The 15,834-nt window shown below is 43.3% G+C and overlaps 1 protein-coding gene across 2 annotated transcripts in view; it reads left to right on the forward strand.

Moving 5' to 3' along the window:
- The window catches only part of DIS3L2 (DIS3 like 3'-5' exoribonuclease 2), a 195,498-nt gene that overhangs the window by 89,148 nt on the left and 90,516 nt on the right, over positions 1-15,834 (forward strand). For both annotated transcript variants that reach the window (XM_055723535.1, XM_055723536.1), the window contains one exon: positions 8,332-8,411. In XM_055723535.1, the coding sequence (XP_055579510.1) occupies positions 8,332-8,411 (80 nt within the window). The remainder of the gene's footprint in view (positions 1-8,331; positions 8,412-15,834) is intronic.

A 15,834-nucleotide genomic window follows, 5' to 3' on the forward strand; every position in this document is an offset into this window, starting at 1 on the left:
GTTATGAGGACATGTAAGGTAAAATAAAGAGGAAAACTTTCCTGTCCAACCTAAAATAGACTGTAGCTTAGACTGCTAAAGAAAGTATTGGAAACTCCATCACTAAAGGTGGTAATACTATATTGGAGAAAGTCCTTGCAAAAATGTATTGTCATGAGCAGTCCGGCTCTGACCTATGGGGGCTGGATGACCTAATGTCTCTTCCAATTCTAGCTCTGTGCATCTATGATTGAAGTAGTTTATATAATGCAAGTACACTTTCAATTACACTCCACCTTCTTGCGTGGGTTAGTGGTGGTGCAGAGACCTCATTATATTTGTGGTACAATTACAGCATAACCTGTAGGAAATACTGCTCGTACTTGCTCTCTTAGAGACTCTGATCTCGTTTATGTATACGTTGGCTTTTCAAGCCATTTAGGTCTGTTACAGGACTGCAGTGCTCTTTTTTTCCACCTTCCCCCATACTTGGAGGCTATGAATATGTGGAAGGAATAATTGATTCTGGTTCGGCAATCCAGTGAGCAGTCCTTGGTGAAAATGTAAATGTTTATTATTGCAAGTGTGTAATACATCAGGAGTCATTGTCAGCCGCTCTCTTGGACCAAGGTCTGTTTTCTGAACCAGAACAGTACGTTAGCTAGAATATAAACACAGAAAAATTAAAAAGGTCAGTACTTGCTTGATATAGGAAGTTGGGCTTTCAACGCATTTTATGCTGTGCTGGATTTTTGTAGAGCTTATAACAATTCGTGTTTGGAGGGGGCAGGTTTTGCTTCCAGTTATTTTACAATTTTGGTTCATTTTGAAATTTATGCACCATGCAAAAAGAGTTTTGTGATGTGTCAGGTATCTCTGTCATTGTGTTACAGGGCATTCAGAATTCCATCAGGAATTTGTCAGGGTACTTCTGTTGCAGGTATATTTTTAAAATATATTCCTTTTAAGAATCTGTCTTGGAAGCAGCCACTCTGGGGTTTTAAATAAAATCTGCCAATGTCAAGTGTGACAAATGTGGTAGACGCTACATGTAATAGATGTCTTTAGGAGTGGGATGTTGAAGTTTCTGAAATGTTCGGGAACTGATTGTTCTCTGAAATTTCTCTCGGAGAACGAGCACTTCATCCCCATTTGAGTGATGCACATCAGTGGGAGTGGTCCCATGCTTATTGGCACTTCATAACAAACCTGCGCAGACACCATGGTTGTTCTGGGTTTACTTGTGATTGAAGAAGAAGATTGATTTTTGTGGTTGCCATAACAATTGGACTGTTGTGTGAAAAAATGTTAGTAGTGTTCACTGGAGTGAGTTGACAGCTCTAGGATGCCTGCTCCCAAATTAAACTGACTGTTTCCAGCTCTGAGAAATGATGTCTGTTTAATTTTTGCAAGATGGAGCTCAGCAGGGTCTTAGAAATGACCTGAAGAGCTGAAATGTGCTTAGTTTTAAAGTGCCAGATTTGAGCTGGAGTTAATAAGGGTAAACCAGGAGGCTGAGCTTTTACTCCTACCAGGCTGTTGTATGTACTCACAAAGTGGAGAGAACAGGACAATTGAAGGAGTCCCTAGAAGAATGTAAATGCATTGCAAGTGTCTAGACATGCAGTCACTTGTACTGTAAATGTCTTAGCACTGACATACTCAAGTTTAAAGAAGGCTTGCACTGCCTAAACTTTAATAAACAAACTGTTGGTCGTTACTGTCTCACCTCCAGCTGCAGTAGTCTAGTCTTTGGGAATAGGCTAATGCTTCTGCAGAAGATTTAGCTGGGTGCTTCAGGAGGGACTGTGAGCACTGAGCCTGGGGCAGGGCAAGATGGTCAGCATGTGGGTAGCCACTCAGCTGCTTGAGTCATCAGCTGTGCAGTGTTTGTGTGCTGGGAATTCACAGGCAGCACGTTTTGGCTACCTTTACCAGGCTAGTGGGTGCTGTGGTTTCTGGTGTGTTCATTGTTCTCTTTTGTAGTTGTTTTGGATGTGTTGGTTTTTGTGAATGACCAGTAAACATTGCAGGAGACTGCCTCAGTCTGGAAGTTGCCCTTGGGAGAGAGTCAGGATGGGGAGGTGAATGAGGTAGTCAAGTTCAGGCACCATAATTCTGTCAGCTTCCTGAGAAGGGAAAGTGGAGAGGGAGGTGCTGATCCCTTCCCCCTGGTATCCACTGATAGGATGCATGGGAATGGTTCAAAACTGCACCAGGGGAAGTTTGGACTGGACATTAGGAAGCATTTCTTTGCCGAGAGGGTGGTCAAACACTGGAACAGGCTTTCTAGAGAGGTGGTCGATGTCCCAAGCCTGTAAGTGTTTAAGAGGTATTTGGACAATGCCCTTAACAGCGTGCTTTAACTTGGTCAGCCCTGAGTTGGTCTGGCAGTGGGACTAGATCGTTGTTGGTCCCTTCCAACTGAAAATGGTCAATGCTCGGTTCTATGTTTGGTTCTATTCTTACTTGATTTAAGCCCCTGTGTCTGGGTTTCCTGTTGTGAGACCTTTGGTGGTTCCCTCCTCAGCCCTTTCCTTAGGTGCTCTGGTTTGCTTGCAGAGGTGCCCAGCTCTCTCTCTGTCTCTCTCATGAGATCTGGCAGTCTAAATTCTGCCCATGACCTCAGCCCTGAGCAGTCCAAGTTCAGGCAAATAGCAAAGCTGGGGTTTCAGTGAGTAACTTGAGTTGGTGGTGGCTGCAGCCAGGGCCAGGGGGATGGTGATCTGTGGCATGTGGGAGCATGGACACAGGCTGCCTAGCTGACTTGTGCTTGTGTACCTAGGATGTCCTTCCTTCATCCTCTGCCTTCCCTGGTTCCTGAATAGCTGGTTCATGCTTCTTTAGGACTCTGCCTCCCATGAACGGTCACTTCAGCGGATAAGGACATCTTGCTTTGTCGACGGTTTTCTGATGCTCTAGTGGGTACATACAGTTCTCTCAACTGTTCTTTCACGGTTGTTGGCATTTGTTAGAGTGATGAAAATCTGAGCTCCATGTCTCCACTGGCAAATTGACTCATCTGCATGCTGCTGGCTGAGAAGGTCATCCAGCTGTGTTAGCAGGATCTGCATGGCTGCAGAGTGCTGCTCTGTCTCCTGTGTACAAAGTGGTGCTTTTCTCCATTAGCAGCAGCAAGCTGCTTTTACAGAAAATCACACTGGTAACACCCAAACTTTGCCCAACAACTGGCCATGCCAGAAACCCTGCCTCTAATACAGCCTGAGCCTGTGGCTTACAAACACAATGCTTCATCTTGATCCAAGTAGCCTTCCACTTGAGTGAAGATGGAGCCCTGACCACTGGGACTTGTAATCTCCTTGTGTCGTATGTGTTTACGTTTTATGGCTAAGCTAACTGATATGTTGAATTCTGAACAGTTTAGCTAGCAAAAATGGGTATATTGTACCCAACCTCGCAGCACCAACTGTGCAGTATGTTCTCTGCTGAGTCTTGCAAATACCTTTACGTAGATGTACGTATTTGCACAAAGAAAAACAAACTGCTCTTGCTGTCTTGTGATCTGTGAATGTTTTAATTACCGTGACGGTAATTCCAGCTCACCAACAGACTTATCTTACCTCTAGCACTGCACTAGCCATTTATTTTAGGTCCTGTTAAGGTAAAAAGACTAACTGCTCTGCAGATACGCTTGTCCTCTTTAATTAGTCTTTTTTTAAGCTGTGCAAAGAGAAACTACACTTAATTAGCTTTCCTTAAATTAGGATTAATATACCATCCTGTATATGTTGATGCTGTAGTTACTGTCTAATAAACAAAGTGCTCTGTTCTGCAATTTTTTTTTCCCCAGGTGGTTGATTTATAAGATGGCAGAGGGAGCCAGGGTGCAAGCTGCGCTCTTGTCACAGCCTCGAAGCTAGAAGTGGCTGGGTCAGTGCTTTCAGGCACTGCCTGGGACTGCCAGGGTCTGGGCAGTCTGTGGCACGTGCTTTCCTGATGCTTGCAAGTCCACCATGCTCAGTGCGAGCTGTTCCCCTGATCCTCCAAAACACTTGCAAAGCATTGCCTTGCAGTGGTGCATGAAACCTCTGGCCATGAGGAAAAGGGAGAAGATATTTTATTCTTCCATTGACAGAAACCCCATGCCAGAGCAAGTCCACCTCTGCAAACCTGCATTAAACATGTTTTGGAGAAAGAGGCTCCTGTAAAAAGTGGAAGTTTCCACACTGAAATGTTGGTTTTTGATCATTGCTGGGGGGTTCTTAAAGGCACATGATTATCTGTAGTCCTTTCTAGCATGAAGACGAGAAAATCTCTTAACTCTGTGTGTCTATCTCCTAAACTGTTTTCTTTTAACCAACCAAGTTGTGTGTATGTTGGAATGAGTGGACTTGGAACATCTTGTTACTTTTACAAAGTATGTTTTGACAGTTTGATATGAGTAAACCAGGTTTTTATTAGGTGTAATGACAATGAGAGATGGCTTCTTTTGGACTTTTAAAGAAGGGGGAGAGGGGGATGATCAAGCTCCTTAACCCACAGAGTCACCTTGGCGGCCCTCCAGAAGCTGCAGACAGCTGCCAATTTTTATTTACCTGTGGTCAATGCAGATGTGCATGCATGTGGCTGGGCTATTTGCTTATGCTTAACCAACGTCTTTGTTAGCAGGTGCATAAAAAAGTACTGTCGCCTTGAGATTTAGTCATACAACCCGCTGCAGGTTGATTTTGTTATTGGTTATGGTCAGAAATGTGGTCTGATCTCTCTGGGATCCTTTGTGCCACAGCCTTTGGGGTATTGTACAGTCGGGCAGTATGGTCAGGGGAGGAATTTGAACAGCTCCTTCCTCATCGCAGGCTGGACTTGCTACATAGCTGGGAGCAATGTTATTTCTTCACTCGTATGGTTTTTGGGAGCAATGTTATTTCTTCACTTGTATGGTTTTGGTTAGCTGCCTTTGGGGTCCTCTCTGGGGTTTGTACAGGAGTGGCTGGTGTAGGTGCCAAGGGAGGGGACGGCCTGCAGAGCAGCGGGCGGGCTGTGCTGGAGATAAAAGGTGGTACCGGTAGGGCTGGAGGAAAACCAGGAATAGCTGAGAACATGCCTTCCTCAGAGACCTTGCCCTGGAGGGCACGTGTGTGGGGTGCTGCCCTCGGGCTCGGCGCTTCAGTCCCATCGCACGGTGGATTGTTTTCTTTCCCACATGCCAGCCTCGGCTCCTATAGCAGTCTGAAACTTCTCCAGTAATAGAAACTGAAAACCAGAAATATAATTCATCACACCTAATAACGTAGTTACTGGTGAGCGGAATTCGCTTAGAAAACTTCAGTGAGGTGTACTCCTATGTGCCAGGATTATCTCACTGCTATGAACGTTGAGCTCTCCCTGCAAATCAGCTTCTCTTGTCCCGTTGACTACCTGGCTGTTGGCTCTGCAACACTTCTGCAGAGTCCTTATGCCAGGGAATGTCATTCCTTGTGTTACTTGCTCAGTGACTGTCTTACCTCACCTTGCGTTCTGTGCCCAGAATAAACTGCCTGTGACAAGCTACAAGTCCAAGTCACTGAAGTAGTTTTAGAGGAGAAGCGGATCTGAGCCTGGTGGTAAAACACATCCCAGCTGTGCTACACATAGGAATGCTGGTGAGAAATGTTAAATTAGTATTTGTCTGGACCTCTCTTCAGCTTTGCATCTGTGAGTTTAAGTATCTCAGACGGTGAGCTGTGTCTGTGCCTGCAGTTTGCATGCTAAGAGGCTGCTCAGAGGCCAGCCACACGTCGCAAAGGGCAGCAGCGGTGCACAAAGCACTGCCCAGGGAGGCTGGGGCTGCCCCACTGGCCCCACAGGTTTGGGCTTTCTGAACTGGGGCCACCGCTGACCTCTGTAGTAGATCTGACTGACCAAATACATCTCAGCAAAGCAGCACGTTAGTTGCTACCTTTGTATAAATGTGTTCAGAATTTGGCGCCTATGGTTTTATGCTCACTTCTTTCCAGGGCAGGCTGCAAATACGCATTTCATTGAAACCAATCTGCTAATTTTTAAACTGCCTGGAGCAACAATTCACGATGGGTGGCAGATGCTTGTGGTTGCAGGCCCTGGACATCTGGGATAAGCTATCTATTCCCCTGACACAGAAACCCACGTTCTCTTTGAAGCAGCTCTTTAAACCTTTTTCTTCCTCACTTGTCTATAGATGAAGCAAGCCCTTGGTGTCCATTCAATGCTGTTTGCTCTTTTAAATTAAGTAACTTAAAGGAAGATTTACTAGAAGTGGCTGGGGGGGACTCACAGTGCCAGGAGGCGTTGCCTTTGTACCCTGTGCATTAGTGGGACCTGGTATACCAATATATGCAGGCTGACACACATGCATGCCCCCATACTGCTTGTAGTAGGTTTCTGTGTATCAGCATTCACACAGCTCTCCAAAGAAAGTTGCGTAGTACCTTGGAGTGGAGATACCCCGAAATTCCATCCTTAAGTGGAATTTTAAGGAATATATATTTATGGTCGTAAGGTTGTTTGCAAGCCTTTAAAAATTCATTGATACTCGGTGCTGGATAGCTAAGCAGCAACAGATCAAAGTCCCGGTGTAGTTGAAAAGACTTCTTATCTTCCAGTGTCACAGTCTCTAATTTGTTTAGATGCATGTGAAGGATCAGAAACTAATGTGCATTTTGGGATTAAGGCAGCTTTGCTATCCAATCTGAAAGCTAGCACATTCTAAAAGATTTTCAAAGTCTCGGAAGGCAGTGAAGTGCTTTGGTGATTTTTATGTCTTTGAAATTTAGTGTGCCTGCTGGAATTATACAAATACATGCTGCCAGCTGCCTGAACACCAGCAGATACCACCTAGAGCATTTAAGTACTGCAGTGGGTAGGCCTGCGAAGATAGAGACATGGCTCTCGCTGTGCAAGCACCCATGCAAAAAAAATAAGACTTGCTAATTCCATGTGACACTTGCTCCTTTAAAAGTTCACTGTAATTTTTCCCCTCCTACCTCTCCTACCCTTGGAGTATACTGGTGGCTATGCTGTAAGAAAAATAATATGTGTTTTCATTATACATCTCTAGAAGGGAGTTGCCATCACGATAAGGGGTTTTCAGCAGCAAAGAGAAAAGAAGAAAAGAAGCGGTCTGATCTCTTCCTTGGCAGCCTCAGCCTATACCATTGTGCTTGGGGATCATTTAACTAAGGAGGGGCCCCACTTATTCTAAAGGTTAAGATAAAAGCAAAATAGACCAGGAAAACTATTCCTTCAGTGTCTTCACCGCTCTTCAGCTCCAGTCCTGCATTCCACACAATGCTTGGGTGAGCCCTGCTCTAGTGCAGGAGCCTGGGGAAGAAGTTGCTGTAGGGCAGCCCAGGGTGAGGGGGAGGCCCTGAAGCAGGGGTTTAGGAGGTTTTGTTTGTTGAGTGCTTCAGGTGTTGGATCGTGCTGGTGCCAGGCTCTGCTCTTAAACATTATGATTCTCAAGTCTGATGCTCAATTTTGTCTCATCTGCATGGTCTTAGACCATATCAGTGGTCCACTTTGGTATGTTCCTGGTGTTCCTGCCATCCACCGCTACAGGACGTACATATGTAAGCCTTCCAGGGCAGGGCTGCGTTTCCAGGTGCCACCTAGTACCTCGTATGTGAAAGGGCGTTCAGCTTTTCCTAAGCACCAAGTTGATTTGCTAGACCTAATTAGCTGATTTGGAGCTCTTTCTTTCTATAACTTTCATACTGTTTCCTATTGAACCTGCTTTTCTCTCTGGTGGGTAATAGGCAATGTAGATGTTACGAAGTACTGCACCTCTTGGGCGTCTTTACTGAGACCAAAACTCTCACTCAATTTTGTTATCTTTCAGCTTGGCTTGTAAATGTTTCACTGCCTCTATGTGCTAGCTGTGCTCGTGGAGTTTCAGATGCTGTAATATCTGCTCTTATGCATGGGGATGGGGGTTAATTATGTTCTGTTTAGCTTTGCAATTAGGAACAATCTATTTTTATTCTAGCTGCAAGGCCTCAGGACTTTTGCCTGCTTGTTTCTTTGGAGTGAACTTGATGGGCTAAATTACTTTGGTTGCGTGGAGGAAAATCAGTAATGAGATGAAAGCTGTTAAGAGCAACCAGTTAAACCAAAAAGTAAAATGAAAAAAAAAACCCACAAAACAAAACCAACCCAGGAGATTCACTTGTCTAAAACCTTTTTTTTTTTTTTTTTTTTTTTCCTCCTAGATTAGGTTTAGACATTCAGATTAGATTGGAAGATGTTTCAACAGACAGTCTTCTGAAAACACGATTGTTGTTGTCTGGATGTCTGTGATGGTCTCTGTGTTTTGGTACCTTCTTCATGACTAGAAGATAAATTTTCCTTCTCTTTTTTTTTTTTTTCCTTGAATAGGAAAGAATGCATTTTCACCATCGACCCATCAACTGCCAAAGATCTTGATGATGCTTTGTCCTGTAAACAACTCCCTGATGGTATGAGATATATTTTACAAAATGCTTCTCTGTTTATATCCAGCTGTTGACACGTTCATATATATAATTTGTCATGAAGTATTCTTTACCAAATATGAGTAGAGTAATAGACTAGTTTTTCTCTTCTTGTTTTAATTGCTTGTTTTCAGAAATCTTAGAGCAGGTATCTGCAAGCTGCACTCTGAAGTAGTTTTGGTGTCAGGAAATACAGAACCATAGTGTTTTGCATAATCAGGAGCTGTAATTTGATTTAAGCAGATCTCAGCTGTCTTCTGTCATTATGGGAGTTCCAGCTGAATAGCTAATATGCCACTGTTTCAGACTGAAGTCTAGTGAAAATTTGACCTTGAATCCGCAGTCCCTGGACAAAGGAGTCCAGTTTTTTGAAGGTCACTGGCTGAATTGCTTTTTGGTGTTTATGGGATGCTGGTAATTGTCAGATGGGCAGAGTGTGCCTTATAAGTTGTGTTATTCTTCTCATTGCCTTTTAAGCTTTCTGTTCTGCCTTATTTGTACTTCTGCTGTGCCGTAAGCCAACAGAACAGAAAGTAAAGCTCCAGAAGCCAAATCTTGATGAGTCTGACTTAAGGAACTTCCTTCTTTAAAGCTTACTTTGCCATCCAAGTTCTGCTCATTTAGTTTGATGAGATCCAGTAACAGGCTTGGTTAGAAATATTGCATGATTTGATTAGCTTATCCACCACTAATAAAGAAGATAAAGGTGGTTTTTTTGTATATGTGTTTAGTTTTTCTTGCTTTTATTAATCATCACAATATGATGATATCAAAGATGCCGTTCCCTTTTTTTGGGTTGATTTCATTCTGTGCAGTGTGGCCAATGAATTGTCATGTCATTTAGACCCAGGTACAGAATAGTATTACAGGGCTATAAAACTGATTAAAAAAATCAGAGATGAAAGAAAATTTGAGGCCAATAAAATTAATTATACTGTATGATAGCAGTTTTGAGGCAAGATTAAGGAAAAACTGCTGTTCTGTTTCATAGAAAATTTAAACAGTCTTCTTGAGAGATCCTAAGCTGAACTCTGTTCCCTCTGTTTCCACTTTGTCATCTGAATTACTGCAGATTTATGACAGTGTTGTGATCCCACAGCCCCTCAGATCTAGGGTGTTGAAACTCTGGCTTCTGAGCCTTTACCGCTTACATATGCATGGGTTTTAGATACTGCAGGAAACCATTCGCTGAGCTGGTTTGTGGTGCATACATCTGCATTTTTCTCTTATCCGTAAGCCATTTGGAGAAAATGTTCAAGGAAAATATCTGTTTGAACAAGAATTCTTCTTTCCCAGAAAGTCTGCAAAGCCATTGCAGGGGTTGTCACTCGTCCTTGGGACTTGTTGGTGTATCTGCTGATCAGGGATGTGGCTGCTCTTTAAAGTCTGCATTGTTTCTCTGACCCCAACTGCAGAAAATGCTGCATGAGGCCTCTTCCTCCAAGCTATAAGGAGGGAGATGTACCAGTGCAGAGGGGATCCTCTACTTGTAAGGTCCAGCCAAGAGGGTTCTAGGCGTTACTGGGATGTTACTTGATTGCAGTAGTTGTGTAGCATGGCTGTTAAAAATCCCCTTGTGATGCAGAGGTGGATGGCTGCAGTGCTGCCCCATGCCCTGCTCAAGCCTCTTTGGAAGAAGTCTTTTTCATGCAATCCAAGTGAGGGAAAAAAAACCCAAACAATTTTTTTTTTTTTAAAGTTGCCCTTTGAGTTGACTTCATTCACGTGCTTTGCCTGTCTTCCCTGCTTTGTTGCTTTTTTGCTTTTCTCTGTAGAGGCTTGGATCAGACTACAGGGTCACTCTGCATAGAAAAGGTTTGCAAAGCTCAGTTTTTCAATTAAAACAAAAGCGGAAGATGCAGAAACCTTTCTCCTCTTTGAGTTCTCCAAAATAAACTTTGCCAGTGTGTTTTAGAAGAGACGTGAAGAAACCAGGAGAGAGTATGGGACAGGGCATGGCTGTCTTCCTGAAAGCAAAACTAAAGATTTGCTTGTCTTGTATCCAAAATCTGTAGGATGGGAAATCCAGTGAGGATTTAGTGCTTTTGAAAGTTTCACGTCCTTCTCAAGATTGTTGTGCATGCTCCCCTTTTTTTCCAGATGAGCCTCAGAGGAGAAAATCCAAGAGGCACATGAGCGCATGCACTTGTTAGTGGCTGACCCAGCCTGAAACCCCTTGTTCACACCCGTGCCTCATTTTTCTTAAACTGTGAAGTGGGAGCCTGCTCGCAGCAGCCCTTTGTGTCCCAGATCGCCTTTTGGCTGGAGCTGTGCATCCTCCAACAGGTTTGTTCCACCCTGGACTCCTCTCAATGAGAAGATGCTCTGAGCTGGAGCCTTCCTTAAGAGTGATCTTGCCTGTGCCTGTCCTGGGTATTGTGTGCTCTGTCTCTCCTTTCAGCCTCTGATCTGCGGTGAGAGTGGTGCCCACGCTCCATCACAGCACTGCCTCAGCCTTAGGCCAAGGAGAGCCACCCCCTGGAAAAGCCAGTTTTGATGCTGGTGAATATCCCAGGGACTGGGTTTTAAATCGGTGTGAAAAGAACAACCATGGAAATACCCTTTCTTTTATTTTGAAATCTGAGTGTTTATTTTGAGGAGACCTTGTGGCTCAGAAGGAAGTACAGATGGAAACCAGCTCCTGATGGTCTTTGACAATCAGTTAGGGAGGGAGTTGAGGGGCTGAGTGGGAACAAGTGGCATAAAAAGACTGCAGGAAGCCCCTCTGCACCCTTGGAGCAGGTATGGTGGCTAGCCAGCCAGCTCAGCGTGGGTCCCCAGGTGAGCAGAGGAAGGATATTTCAGCATTGTCTCTGTGCCGCAGTATTTTATTTAAGACATGCAGTATCTCTGAAGCAGAGATGTCCGGTCTGGTAGCTGGAATCATCTCCATTTTTAAGGCTCCTGATGTCTGCAAGGAGATGCTTGCAGAATCTTTCAAGTGAAGATGAGTAATAAAAGCAACTAAGAACCTATACTGATGGACTCTTGTCCATTATCCTCCCAATATGCTGCTGAAGCACAAACTTGATCCAGTATTTCATGAACCTTTTCCTCTGCCAGCTGTGGTTCACTATTGTAATGCTAAATTCCAAAGGTTAAATGTTTCAAATACTTCCTGATCCGAAGAACACAATCCAAACATTATTTTGTAAGCCTCCTGTGAGGGATATCTGTTTCACATGCAGCTGACAATATAAGATATATCCTGTGCCTTTTTCTAAGGCGTCACCTCAGAGATACAGCTACAGAGCTTGCTGCCCAAGAGACAAGGTGCTGGATCCTCAACCAGGGTATGAGCATCTCATCGTCTCTGTTCCTAGCAGGAGAAAGCAACAGAAATGTGTGTATTTATATACCTGACATACGTACTTCATTGCAGTGGTTATTTTGCATCCTGATGGGGAATGCTCTGATGGAGATAGTTCTGTCAACCTGTTCCTGGACAGGACTGAGCTCTGGCTGGCTGGGGAGACTCTTCAGCTTCCAGCACTGGGGACTTCAGCCTTCAGACCTGTCTTCTGCAGTTGGCAGAGACATCCAGACCACCTTGTATCACAAGGTCTTGGGACGTTTTCTTGCATGCAGATTGAATCTCTGTGGATTCATTACTTTGTTGGCCCACTGTGAGCTGATAGCCTTACTCAGTGATTTTCAGCCTGTGCTCTGCTGACTACCATAGCACTATGTAGAATACTGTTACAGGCCCATGAAATGTGGCTGGCAAAAGCAGGGGTATAAATCCATCAGCATATGTGATTTTTTTTCAGATACCTGTGCTTTGACTAATTTTTTTCAGGAACGTGTGGATTTAGAAAGGTCCAAAACCAGTGCTGGGAGTCCTTTGGGTTCACTTATTTGTGTTGACTTGCTTTCAAAGCTACAGCCATTCCCAATGCTTCAGTGTTAAGGAGAGCCCCTACGAGACCTCAGTCTTGTGCTTAATAGAGCCTCTTGATACGTTTTGGAGGTACCCTCAGGATTTTTGGCTTTAAAAGTTGCTATGCTAGCTGCAGTTATTATGACAAAGAGTTGTTTTAGAGGTTAAGAGCTTATCCAGGGCTGGCAAGGCTGCATCACTCATGAGGGCAAAGTTGTGTTTAAGAGTTAACATAGCTTTTATTCCAAATGTAAATGTGGTTAGAAGAAATTATTATTTTTTCCATCTTTTTTTGCCCATATGTAAAACACTTTAAAAACCAAAACACCACCACCAAAAAAGCCAACATGAGCAAACCACATATCTGGCATCCTCATGATGTCAGGAGATCTCCAAAAAATCAATAGAATGCAGAACCCAATTCAGAAAATGTCTCTCTGTTGGTATATAGCACCCGTAATAACTACAAGAAAAACGAAACCACGTGTTGCCTGCACTACTTCTATCAGGCAACTAAATCAGTGCATTTCAGAAGATTTTGAAGAATGAAATTGTCTTTGTCCTCAAGCATTCATTGCTAATTTATTCAAGACTCTGACAGTTTCTTTGCCTTGAAGGATCTTAGGCAACAAGCAGAGAGATAAGGGACTGTTTTTGCACCTTTGCTTAGTTTTAAAACTTCTCAGTACAACCCTTATCAGTTCTAGTCACTGGGTGGAGGACTCTCCCATGCTACATCCTCAGTAAAAGATGGAGAGGAATTTTTTGCAGTAGTAGTCCACAAATCTATCATGAAGAATTAGCTGGTAGCAGAGTATCACTAGCAAAGGAAGCATGGGATAGTTGTAGGAATAGCTGTATTTTTAATGGAGCTTGCAGTAGGATATTGCAGGAGTTGGAAACTTTCAGGGATATAAGTCTTAAGTGGGCCAGTCTGGTTTTGAGAGGTTTTTATATTGGAGTCTGCTTTTGATTAGCGATCGTGCTCCTCGTTATTGTTTAATGATAGCAGTAGGGAGGTAAGCTTGCTGTTCACATTTGTGAGTGTATATTTTAAAAGAGATCAGCTCAAATAAAGAAGGAAAATAGGGTTATTTATGTAACGGCTTCAGAAATATGAACAACTGTACTCCATTTAGATGACTCAGCGTAATCTCGGAGTAAAAGATGGGTCTGGACTGCACCTAGTTTCTACAGCCTTTGTAGAGCTGTTTTGGGGTAGGTTGAGGTTTTAAGCAAGTTCATTTCAGTCAATGTTCTTTTGTGATCCTTTCTGCACGTCTTCTAGCAAATTTTGCAGCCAGGAGCCTACAACAGAGCTGTTTGTACGGATGTTGCAGACTTTCGCAGAAAATAACCGTACCTGAATGTTTTCACCCAGGGTGCACATGTTTAAAGATTTATTCTGATCTCATCATGTAAGAGCATGCCAGGCGACCTGCATGTCCCAGTGGCACCAGGCAAGTTTCCCACACTTGTCAAACCTCTTCTGGGAATTATCTGCAAGTGGTGTTTTTATTTCTGGTAAGGTACACAATTGGTGCAGTTGTGTTTGAAGGCTGCTTACTGGTAGGAACAGAAATTAAATTTGACAGATTTAAAGGCGGACAATTGCATCTAGTGAAATGTCAGGCTGTGATGGGAAGGGATGCAGCAGAAATGATTGGGGTGGGTGCATTTCTGAGGGGTTCTCTTACTCGTGTGCAGGTCCTTTGATGCTGATTTCAAAGCAGTACTTTGGGCCATACTGACAGAGCTTCTGTACATCTCCTTGTGTGTATATTGATAACTAACATTGTTTTCACCGTTGTTCTTCCATTTCTGTATCCCTAAAATCTTTCACAAAGTAACTCAAGTTTAAGTAATTTAAATCTTACTCTAGGAGGAATTGTTGTACTGCAGAATAGAAATACATTCTAACAGGATGTTTGCCCTGGTTTTTATGTCCTTAGTGACATCGGTTGCATTTTGGAGTGAGATTGTATATAAATACATTCATTGAATCTTGCCAGTGTTCACCTGATGACCTAAGCAAATGAGACCTCTGCAGTGTGCTGTTCCCAGTTTTCTCCCTTCCCTTTAAATCTGTTCAACCTGTTGATGAATTTAAATCAAATATACCTAAAGGGAATGGGATAAAAATCTCAAACACATTGTGTTTCTGTATGTGTCATGAAAATGGGGTATAAGCAAAGAGAGCTTCTTTTATTGACCCAGATCTGGGAAAAGTGCAGCATGACCTTTCTCCTTAGCAGACACCAGCCAGTCCACCGTGGGCTGAAATTTTCAGAAACAGAACTGCAGAGTGAGGACTGTCTCTCTGTTCAGGGAGCTCATTTTACACATTTTGGTAAAGCCAACCAAGATTTTGCCAAATATTGGTAAAATTAACTCTTGTGTACTGTCGGCCTATTGACACTGGGGCTTCTTTTCTTAGACTTTGTGGACATCTTAGTAGACATTCCCTAGTGCATGAGCTCCAGAACCTGTGCTTGAAAAACACCTGTAGAGCCCTGGTAGCCCCCAGATGTTCTCTGCCATCTCAGGTAACTGTCTGGTCTTCCTCTCCTTCTGTCCTTGTTCTTTCCTGATGTAGGTTGTAAACACTTGGGTGGGTTTAATTTTGCAAAGTTGTATGCACTTATGTTTTGCTTTTTAAGACAAAAATATTCCTTCTTCTATTCACCTTTGTCCCTCTGGCTGCTTAAGGACTGTAGGGTGAAATTTGCTGCAGCAACACAAGGTACAGGACCTTTCAGCTAATCTGATTCCCGCAGCACGGAGTATGGTAAGAGTGTGTAACTGGAGCCATGCTGGGCTGACTTGCTTAAGATAAACACTGAAGAATGGACTAGTGTTGAATCAAAAGTTACATTATGAAATTACTATGTTTCCTTTGTTGTAAGATGTTTGAGATGAACAGAGGCCAGAGTCAGAGAGAAAATGACAGAAACTCCACACTGATATATAAGTCAAAGGTAAAATGACCATAAACTGCAATTTACTTAAATTTATTGCAGGCGTCAAATATGAGAAAAATGAAGTAGTCCTACAAGGAGTGGGATTGTGCATAACATTTGATCAGTTTTTCCTTTGGTATTGGACATAATTAGCTCACCTCTCCTGTTACCTGCTGATTAGTTTGGTGGGTTTTTGTTGTGTCACTAGGAAAGTGAAAAAGGCATATTACAGTGATTAGAAACAGGTACATATCCTTTCTATCAAGGGCTTGTGGTTGCAAGTTCTTTGCAAATCTTTGAAATACACAAAATACACTCAGGTCTGTGCCAAATCCAGATCCCTGCTGTGTCCCACAGTGTGCTCCTGTGTAACGCTGGGGAACTGCAGCACGTACAGTATATTTTACCTTTTCCTTTAGAGTAACATGGGGTTGTGTGCGGAAACACACATCACTTCCAATTTCCAAGTGCAAGGTTGAATGGAATCAGAGGGCCAGATTGCATCACCTTTCCTCCACTGAACACTTCTCTTGAGACCAGTGAGACAGCTTGACAAAATAGGGCTCCC

The sequence above is a fragment of the Falco cherrug genome, chromosome 11 (assembly GCF_023634085.1).
Source record: "Falco cherrug isolate bFalChe1 chromosome 11, bFalChe1.pri, whole genome shotgun sequence".
NCBI classification, from domain to species: domain Eukaryota; kingdom Metazoa; phylum Chordata; class Aves; order Falconiformes; family Falconidae; genus Falco; species Falco cherrug.